Here is a 10,563-nt window from a genome sequence, read left to right as displayed (position 1 = left end):
ACTGAATGAGGCTTACTCCCGGGAAAGTGTTCTTAGGATTGCTCTGGGTGTGAGAATGACAAAGAGTTACGCAGATTAAAAAATCAGTAATTGGGAGAAAGAGAGGATCGCAGGAAAGGGACACACAAGAACTCCCTTGACACCGCAGCACCCCAGGATCCGAATCTGGAGCTTTATCCGTTGGAACTTCCGTCCACTTCAGGTCACTGAGGAAATGATGAGATTGTGCCCAGGGGGTGCTGGGTTTCCATTCCAGGCCTAATTAAAGGCCGTGTACTTGCACACGTATGGGTAGGAGGAGTAACAGCTCTGCTGCATCCATCTAGTCGAAGCTGTAGGGGGGGAAAGAGGGCCTGTCAGGGCTGAGATGTATTCAGAAGACACAAAGTGACTCTACGTGATGGAGGGTTTCAAATGTCTTATTCTTGCTACCTCATGTCAAACTCGGATTCTTGTTTGCCATGTCTTCTGGGGATTGGGGGCCTGCGAGGGACATTCCGGGGGGGAGGGTGTGTATGTGTGAGAGTGTGAGGAGGAGGAGGAGGAGAAGAATAGGAAGAGGAGATTGGATTTATACCGCGCCCTTCACTACCCAAAGGTGTCTCAGAGCAGTTTACAATCTCCTTTCCCTTCCCCCTCCCCACAACAGACAGACACCCTGTGAGGTAAGTGGGGCTGAGAGAGCTCTCTTGAGAACTGCCCTTGAGAGAACAGCTCTGAAAGAACTGACCCATGGTCGCACCAGCAGGTGCAAGTGGAGGAGTGGGGAATCAAACCCGGTTCTCCCAGATTAGAGTCCGCGGACTTAACCACTTAACACCAAACGACTCTGTTGTAGTGGCAATGTAAGTCTTCCTTTCTCTGGGATGACCTTGGTCAGTATCTGTGACAGCGTAACCGAGTAGTGAATTACAAGTGGGATGTAGAGAGTGCGAATGCTAGGCGGGAATGAGTGTGCAGTGTGATTGGAGGGGCTTGGTTTGAACTGTCTGTAATGGGGGGGGGGGTGTTTCGCGCCAGAGCTTCAGTTCTGACTCAACAGTGGTCTTAGCTTGGAACGTCTTTATTTTTCAAGAAACAAACCACTACCAGTGTGTGTTGTTGAGAGTAATTTTGTCCAAGAGTCTGACATAGAGTCAGAACTCAACATTCCCCTATCCATCATACCACGATTATGATGAGCGAGAGTCTACCCCTGTAATGACCACCGAAGCAACCATCTCTACAAGAGCGGGGAGAGGCCCTGGAGTGAAGCCGAGAGTCTCATGGGCTGCCCTCCAGAGCTGGGACAAACCCAGTTGGCTGCTAACCCCAGGACCCTGACAGGGGTGATTCTGGATAGCGACTCACTGACAGCAGGGGTGATTTCTCACGAGAGCTGCCTCGCAGCACAGTGCCATTTGCCTTGACACAAACATGTCAATTTCACACCCGAAGCTCCGGGGCTGCATTTTGACTTGGGGCTTAGCCCGATTTCCTCCGCAGTTTCGTGATCCTGTCAGTGGAAGGGGGCAGGCGGGGAGGGTATGTGTGCCAGCAGCCAGGTGTAAGAAAAAACAAATGGGCACAGAGACACCAAGGCCCCGGTCACACGGGTGGTTTGGGGCCGGAAGAGGGACAGATCGGGGGTGCAGCAAACGGACGCGATCTCACTGCAACATTTGGGAATCGGCGCGCACCTGTCCCCGATCCGTCCCTACAGCCCAGTGCTGTGGAGCAAAAAAAAAAACCAAGGCCCCGGGCATACGGGCCGGCTGAAACGCGGCTACTCCGAGCCGTGGTTGCAACCACCTAGAGAGGTGGTTGTTTTTTGCGGCGCGGTATGGGCCGTTGGAACGGATCGGGGACGGAGACGGCACGCTCGCCAGATGTTGAGGTGAGATCGCGCCTGTTTGCTTCGCCCCGGTTCCGTCCCGCTCCCGGCCCAAATGGGCTCGTATGGACGGGGCCCAAGTAAAGAGAAGGACTTACCTGAAACGCCGCAGCAAGCGCATCCGTGGGATCGCCGGCGCGTCCGTCATCAGGAGCATTTGAAGCTCCTGGCCAAACTGTGCATGCGCACGCATGCGCAGCCGGCTGCCTCGGTCTCCCGTCCGTGGCTTACTCCCCGGCATCTGATCGTGCCAGGGAGCAATTGCGCGGTAGCTCAGGGGATCTGTGTGATCCCGCCGCTGCGTGTCTCTTTTGGTGCGGCTCTAAAAAGCCGCACTTTGGTCGTGTTTTTTTTCTGCCGTGTGGCAGGGGCCCAAGAGGACCAGGCAGCAGCTGATGCCATGGAGTGTTCAGGTTCCATGTCATGAGAAAGTCAAGTCAAGGCAGCAGCAGGTGTCTGCTCACCTGGGCAATCCCCACCAACCACATGTCTGCTAAGAACCTTCATACGTACATGATGGAGACTGGACGTTGGTAAGCAACAGGCATTCCGAGGAAGAGATGGTGGTGCTGGGGCTCCGGTTGTCCCAGAGAGGCGACCCAGAGATGTAGGGGGAACGATCGCTCCATTCCCACATTAGTTTCTGTTGAGGGTGAAAGAGAAAACTCCCATGAAGTCAGAGGACTCGTGAACCCCGGGCAGGTCACAAGTGTGGAGGCGGAGGAGTGATAGGAGGACCTTTAAATCCGGGGCTGAGAGGAAAGTGCTGCTCCCAGTATCTCAGCGGACCACTCAGGATTTAGATTTGAGGTCCAGTCCTCCATCGCTCTGGAGTCTGTCTTGATAGCAAGAAGAAGAGGAGGAGGAGGAGGAGGAGGAGGAGGAGGAGGAGGAGGGGGGGGGGAAAGAAACTGCATTTATACCCTGTCCTTCACTACCTGAAGGAGTCTCAAAGTGGCTTACAAAATCCTTTCCCTTCCCCTCCCCACAACAAACACCCTGTAAGGTAAGTGGAGCTGAGAGAGCTCTGACAGAAGCTGCTCGTGAGTGAACAGCTCTGAGAGAACTTATGACTGACCCAAGGTCACACTAGCAGATGCATGTGAAAGAGTGGGTAATCAAACCTGGTTCTCCCAGATTAGAGTCCGCGCTCCTAACCACTACACCAAACTGGCTCTCAAGAAGGGGGCGCTCCTGAGTAACCGAGGACAGGAAAGTGGAAGAGAGACATACACCTTCAGCCCCCTCCAACTACTATGCAACTTTCAGGGTGCTGCTTCCCGCTCCAAAACTGAGCAGCACTTTTAAATGCTGAGGGATCGATGCAGCTGATTCAGGCCAGAGAGAACAACCCATGGGGCAATGGGCCCCCCATTGCCAGGTCTCACCACTTTGGTGCCGATCAGCTGGCTGGTGGAAGGGGACTTACCCGGAAAAAGAGGAGGCCCAGTTGACATTGCAGCAATGTGTCTATGTTACTTTTTAAAAATTGTTGTTGTTGTTGCCACTGCCCTAACCCAGCTTACGCTGGGCTGTGGGCAATGTACAAAAGGCATGATGCCATAAAATACACAACATTAAAACTCAATATACAACTTAATAAAAATTGCAAGACAGAATAAAAGATTAAAGATGGCATCCTAATAATATTATTTATCCCAATTCCAGACTATTGGCCCCTTTTCTGGACATGAACCAGAAATGGTACTATCACATCAGTGATGTCGGGGTGACGCTCTAGTATTTGAGCATAAACTTCCTGGTAGAAGCCAAATTTACCATCGAGTCTTTGCCCAGATAGCAGAGCATCACCCCAATGTCACTGCATGATGATGTCACTTCTGGGTCATGTTGGAAGTGACGTAGAAATGTTGCTGCAGCATCAGCTGAGCTTTCCTCCCACTCCCGGTAATCCCTCCCGCAGTCCTCACCAGTGTTCCCTCTAAGCTGAGTTAGTGTGAGCTAGCTCACAAATTTTCAGACTCCGGCTCACACATTTTTTGTCTTAGCTCAGGAAGGATGGCTCCAGAGCAAGCTAATTTATGCAGTAGCCATATTGCTTGCTCACAACTTTAATGCCAGTAGCTCACAAAGTAGAATTTTTGCTCACAAGACCCCACAGCTTAGAGGGAACATTGGTCCTCACTGGGCCTTTCTGCACTAGATCTTAAATCCTGCTTCAATCCTGTCCCCAAACTTACATTCTACACTACATGCGAGTACACCCCTGTAATTATCTCGGGGGATTTTTACATTCTACACTACATGCGAGTACACCCCTGTAATTATCTCGGGGGATTTTTACATTCTACACTACATGCGAGTACACCCCTGTAATTATCTCGGGGGATTTTTACATTCTACACTACATGCGAGTACACCCCTGTAATTATCTCGGGGGATTTTTACATTCTACACTACATGCGAGTACACCCCTGTAATTATCTCGGGGGATTTTTACATTCTACACTACATGCGAGTACACCCCTGTAATTATCTCGGGGGATTTTTACATTCTACACTACATGCGAGTACACCCCTGTAATTATCTCGGGGGATTTTTACATTCTACACTACATGCGAGTACACCCCTGTAATTATCTCGGGGGATTTTTACATTCTACACTACATGCGAGTACACCCCTGTAATTATCTCGGGGGATTTTTACATTCTACACTACATGCGAGTACACCCCTGTAATTATCTCGGGGGATTTTTACATTCTACACTACATGCGAGTACACCCCTGTAATTATCTCGGGGGATTTTTACATTCTACACTACATGCGAGTACACCCCTGTAATTATCTCGGGGGATTTTTACATTCTACACTACATGCGAGTACACCCCTGTAATTATCTCGGGGGATTTTTACATTCTACACTACATGCGAGTACACCCCTGTAATTATCTCGGGGGATTTTTACATTCTACACTACATGCGAGTACACCCCTGTAATTATCTCGGGGGATTTTTACATTCTACACTACATGCGAGTACACCCCTGTAATTATCTCGGGGGATTTTTACATTCTACACTACATGCGAGTACACCCCTGTAATTATCTCGGGGGATTTTTACATTCTACACTACATGCGAGTACACCCCTGTAATTATCTCGGGGGATTTTTACATTCTACACTACATGCGAGTACACCCCTGTAATTATCTCGGGGGATTTTTACATTCTACACTACATGCGAGTACACCCCTGTAATTATCTCGGGGGATTTTTACATTCTACACTACATGCGAGTACACCCCTGTAATTATCTCGGGGGATTTTTACATTCTACACTACATGCGAGTACACCCCTGTAATTATCTCGGGGGATTTTTACATTCTACACTACATGCGAGTACACCCCTGTAATTATCTCGGGGGATTTTTACATTCTACACTACATGCGAGTACACCCCTGTAATTATCTTGGGGTATTTTTTGTTTCTACATTATATTGAAGTCACCCCCGTTTCACCCTACACTTGTCCAGGGATAAACGGATGCTGTTATAACCAGGGATAAATGCAAAGTATTGTGTCACGAGTTGAACTCTGATAAAACCAGAGATGAGATCCTAGTGCAGAAATGACCACTGACTGCTAGGAGGGAGCTGGCAAGCCTCACCCTGCCTGGCACATTTAAAAATGTGTAATTCAAGTATTCAAAGCTACGACCTGACAGGTAATAAAGGAAGCCCAAAGTCAGAACCTACGTTGACATTCGGCATGGCGTTAAGACCAATCCAGACATAGTTTGTAGTGCTGAAGCGTTTGATGTAAGCAGAAACTAATTTTTCCTCCCTCATGCTGGAAAAGGAAGCCAGGTGACTTCTATGTCTCAGGTTTTGACATTGAGCCTGCCAAAAGAAAACAAAATATTATCCAGTGTTAAGAGGGGGAGGAGGAGGGGGAGGATTTATACCCCGCCCTTCACTACCCAAAGGAGTCCCAGAGCAGTTTACAATCCCCTTTCCCTTCCCACAACAGACACCCTGTGAGGTCAGTGGAGCTGAGAGAGCTCTTTCAAGAACTGCCCTTGAGAGAACAGCTCTGAGAGAACTTGTGACTGACACAAGATCACGCCAGCAGCTTCCTGTGGAGGAGTGGGGAATCAAACCCAGTTCTCCCAGATTAGAGTCCGCACTCCTAACCACTACACCAAACTGGCTCGCTTACTATATCTGAAAAATGCTCAAGGTTTGTAGAAGAACTTGAAAATCTGGAATCTGCCATCCATCACACCCAAAATTTCCTTAAGCTGCACTTAGGGGTTCCAGCTTCCAGGTGGGACCTGGGGACCCCTGGAATTGTAGCTCAGCTGCAGACTACAGAGCTCAGTTCCTTGGAGACAATGGCTGTTTTGGAGGGTGAAGAAGAAGAAGAAGAGATTGGATTTATACCCCGCCCTTCACTACCCAAGGGAGTCTCAGAGTGGCTGACAAACTCCTTTCCCTTCCCCTCCCCACAACAGACACCCTGTGAGGTGGGTGGGGCTGAGAGAGCTTGACAGAAATGGCTCTTTCTCAAGGACAGCTCTTGTCAGAACTATGGCTTGCTCAAGGTCATCCAGCAGGTGCAAGTGGAGGAGTGGGGAATCAAACCTGGTTCTCCCAGATTAGAGTCCGCACACTTAACCACTACACCAAACTGAGGGTGGACTCAGCCATTGGACCCCACTAAGGTCCCTGTCCGCCCCAGGCTCTATCCCCAAATCTCCAGGAGCTTCGTGTACATGTGTATGACACCACGCCTTTTGAGATATGGCAGGGGGTGGCCAAAGTTGCTTAACGTAAGAGCCGCATCGAATAAATGTCAGATATTTGAGAGCTGCAAGTCATGAGCAAACATTACACACACGTTTTTATTGGAAAATATGCAGATTTGCTTTTTATTAACATTAAACGAGACGGCCAAAAATAAAAACAAAAGGGGCAAAAACAGATATTGATAATGATATTTATTTGTCCAATGATATTTATCTGTTTGCTAATGATGTTTATTTGTCAGAGAGAGAGAGAGAGAGAGAGAGAGAGGTGGAAAGAAAGAGAGAGAGAGGTGGAAAGAGGGAGAGGCAGAGGTGGAAAGAAAGAGAGACAGAGGTGGAAAGAAAGCGAATAGTTGAGGGGAGGGAGGGAGAGGTGGAAAGAAAGCAACTTGAGCTTTAAATGAGTCCTCTAACCCTAACCCCCACACACACACTGGTTAGCTTGGTGAGAGGATTTAAAGAAACAAATGCCTTCTCCAAGCCGGCCATTGGGGGGGCGGGGTTGAGAATGCATTTAAAGTTAATGTTGCTTTCTTTCTCTGCTCCCCCCCACACACACACCTCAAGCCTACCCAGGGCGGGGAACACTGGCTGGGGAAGGGAAGATCAATAGGGGGAGGCACGCCTCCCCTTCGCTTCCCCAGCCGCCCTGCCAGGAGCCGCACAATACATGTGAAAGAGCTGCATGTGGCTCCCAGGCTGTAGTTTGGCCAGCCCTGAAATATGGGGATTATGCCACCTCAGGAAGAAGTGGATGTTCCTTCGCTGGGCGTTTCCAAGTGGAGGCTGGACGACCCTCTTTCGGGTATGTCGTAGGGCTATCCCTCGGCTGTGCTCCTGCAGAGTGCAGGGGGCTGGACTGGATGACCTGCAAGGTCCCTTCCAACTCTAACATTCTATGATTCTACCACCTGTCAGAATCGGACCCTTGCACGGGTCACTGGGCCATCATACTTGTAACTATGGTTCTCTGATGTACATAGCTGTGCTCTGTTATTGCTTCGCCAGCTGTTCTCCCTCCCCGCTTTTAGTTCCCAAGCTCCCGTCTAGCACCTGCTGGCATTGGATCAATCTGTCTGCAAGGTCCTCCTCTGACATTCCTGAGAGAGGGGCGATTGAGACATGTCTGTGTGGACCTTAGATTAGCTGCGCTTGTAACTCTGTGAAAGGAAGCATCCTCCACAAACGGCCAGGGAGAACTTTCACTGTTTTTCATTCTCATGGCCTTGGGGAGAGTCTCAAGTGATTAACATTCACACCGTCTGAATTGCACTGTATTCACCTGTCTATGCACTATGTAATCATGACGTATGAATGAGGGCTGAACCAGAGGTCTCGTAGATTCCCACTTCGTATTATTCATTAGTTCTGTCAAAGAGTTCGACTTTACTGCAACTTTCCTGATTTTCCCAATAAAGCCTGTTAAAGGACTTATTGCGTCTGAGAGTTACTGCATGAGCTGACTCCACCTTTTCTATTCCCCTTTCCCCCTCTCGGCAGCACTTACCTCTGCTAAGTCCCATGATATCGAATTTCTAAAGAACTCATAGCAATTTCCTCTGATATAAATCGCCCCAGGAGGACAGTAATACCTGGCGGCCACGTCTTCGTCACCGGCATCTGGAAGAAACACGCGGGCTCTTTAGCTGAGCGAACGCTTTGGGGGGAAATGGCTGGCTCAGATGTTCAATACTAAAAAAATGCCCAGGCATGACAAAACATACTCAGACGACCTGCTTGTTCTCTAACCCTCCCTCATCCCTGGCCTGTGAAGAATTCGGGGGTGTGGCTGTATTTAGGAAGGAAAGAAGAACTGCCAGCAAGGATAATAAACAGCTTAAAAAGGGGATTAGAGAGATTCATGGAGGATCAGTATATCAATGGCTACTAGCCATGGTGGCTGAGGGGAACCTTCACGTTCAGAGGTATTAAGCTTCTGAATCCCAGAGCCAGGAGGCAACATCAGGGGAAAGCCTCAGCCACTGTGCCCTGTTCTTGGCCCTCCAGAGGAAGGGTACTGACGCTCACTGTGTGAGGCAGGATGCTGGGCTAGGTGGACCGCAGGTGTGATCCAGCAGAGTTCTTCTTACGCTCTTCTCAGGGGAAGGTCTCGCCCTCTCTGCCCTGTTGTGGGCCCTCCAGAGGAACTGGTTGGCCACTGTGTGAGACGGGAGGCTGGACTGGATGGACTCTTCACTGGTCTGACCCAGCAGGGCTCTTCTGCTGTTCTTAGGAAGGCCTCGGCCTCTCTGCCCTGTTTGTTGGTTCTCCAGAGAAACTGGTTGGCCCCTGTGTGAGACAGGAGGCTGGACTAGATGGACCCTCACCGGTCTGATCCAGTGGGGCTCTTCTGATGTTCTTATGAAGGCCTCGGCCTCCCTGCCCTCTTGTTTAGCCCTCCAGAGGAACTGGCTGGCCACTGACTGAGAAAGGATGCTGGACTAGATGTACCACTGGTCTGATCCAGAAGTGTTTTTTACAGGAAGGCCTTGGCCTCTCTGCCCTGTTGTTCACCCTCCAGAGGAACTGGCTGGCCCCTGTGTGAGACGGGATGCTGGACTGGATGGACCCTCACTGGTCTGATCCAGCAGGGCTCTTCTGATGTTCTTAGGAAGGCCTCGGCCTCTCGGCCCTGTTGTTGGCCCTCCAGAGAAACTGGTTGGTCACCCTGTGAGACAGGATGCTGGACTGGATGGACCCTCACTGGTCTGATCCAGCAGGGCTCTTCTGAGGTTCTTATGAAGGCCTCAGCCTCTGTGCCCTGTTGTTGGCCCTCCAGAGGAACTCGTTGGCCCCTGTGTGAGACAGGAGGCTGGACTGGATGGACCCTCACTGGTCTGATCCAGCAGGGCTCTTCTGATGTTCTTGTGAAGAAATGCATTTCCTCATTTCAAACAGGATGTGAACAGAAAGGAGCGGGTGCAGCAGAGGAGAGCCGCAAGGATGATTGGAGGCCCTGGAGACCAAGAAGCCCTACAAAGAAAGGTTGAGGGACTTGGGAATGTTCAGTCTGGAGAAGAGGAGGCTGAGGGGGGGCAGGATGGCTCTCTTGAAGTCTTTGAAGGGCTGTGTCACTTGGAGGAGGGCAGGGAGCTGGTCCTGTTGGCAGCAGAGGAGAGGACTCACAAGAAGGGGTTTAAATGAAGGGCCGGAAAGTATCAGCTGGGCATTAGGAAAAAACATTTTTATAGTCAGAGTTGTTCAAAAACAGTAGAATCGGCTGCCTGGGGAGGTGGTGAGCTCCCCCTCCCTGGCCGTCTTTGAGCAGCGGCTGGACAAACCCTTGTCAGGGATGCTCTAGGCTGATCCTGCACTGAGAAGGGGGGCTGGACTAGATGGCCTCTATGGACCCTTCCGACTCTGTGGTTCTTTGATTCTCTCCTCAAACCCCGCCTTTCCTTGGGCTCCACTCCAAAATTTTCCAGAATTTCCCAGCCTGGCATTACATTTTATGACACACCACAAGGGAAGGGAAGCTGGTTAGGACTGCCAGGTTCAACCCACAGTCATTTCATGGGATGAGACCAAGGTTCACCGCCCCGACACTCACCTTCCCCTGGAGTGTCACTCAGTCCAAAGACGAAGCAGCCCAAGAGGCACAGGGCGAAGAAGACCACCTGCCCCATCCTTTGCTTCTCCTGGAAAACAACATCCCGTCATATCCCCCCCAATCATCAGCTCTTTATCACCCGGGAGGTCACCTGGAGCAGCAACCCAAATCTCTTTGCTTATTAAAGCATTTATGAAACGCACAAGACAGGTCAGTTAGTTTGGGCTTTCCTTGCAAAACAGGACGGTGCCTTCCTTCAGTCTCATTGGCTCTGTAGAATACAAACACCACAAGTCACATGAATGCCATGGAGCCACCTTAGACTGCCACTGAGCCACAGCGCCTCTTTACAGCTCTCCAGGGTCTCA

The 10,563-nt window shown here is 50.3% G+C and overlaps 1 protein-coding gene across 1 annotated transcript; it reads right to left on the bottom strand.

The window, feature by feature from the left end:
• Positions 1–258: 258 nt before the first annotated feature.
• On the bottom strand, positions 259–10,271 carry LOC107111920 (dromaiocalcin-1-like). Its single transcript, XM_015412966.1, has 5 exons — positions 10,196–10,271; positions 8,153–8,265; positions 5,594–5,737; positions 2,387–2,516; positions 259–332 (listed from the first exon to the last, which is right to left on the bottom strand). The coding sequence occupies exons 1-5, from the start codon at positions 10,269–10,271 to the stop codon at positions 259–261; spliced, it is 537 nt and encodes a 178-aa protein (XP_015268452.1).
• Between the last annotated feature and the right edge of the window lie 292 nt (positions 10,272–10,563).

This window comes from Gekko japonicus, unplaced genomic scaffold (assembly GCF_001447785.1).
Source record: "Gekko japonicus isolate JY-2015 unplaced genomic scaffold, Gekko_japonicus_V1.1 scaffold2069, whole genome shotgun sequence".
Taxonomy (NCBI): domain Eukaryota; kingdom Metazoa; phylum Chordata; class Lepidosauria; order Squamata; family Gekkonidae; genus Gekko; species Gekko japonicus.
The sequence above is the reverse complement of the archived record's forward strand: the minus strand, read 5'-3'. Positions and strand labels throughout refer to the sequence as shown.

Excerpts from the sequence above, each read along its gene's own strand:
- LOC107111920 (XM_015412966.1), bottom strand. The coding sequence starts at position 10,271 with ATGGGGCAGGTGGTCTTCTTCGCCCTGTGCCTCTTGGGCTGCTTCGTC. Across the intron at positions 8,266-10,195 it reads GAGTGACACTCCAGGGGAAG|ATGCCGGTGACGAAGACGTG; the intron begins GTGAGTGTCGGG and ends TGTTTCTTCCAG. Across the intron at positions 2,517-5,593 it reads ACGCCATGCCGAATGTCAAC|AAACTAATGTGGGAATGGAG; the intron begins GTAGGTTCTGAC and ends CACCCTCAACAG.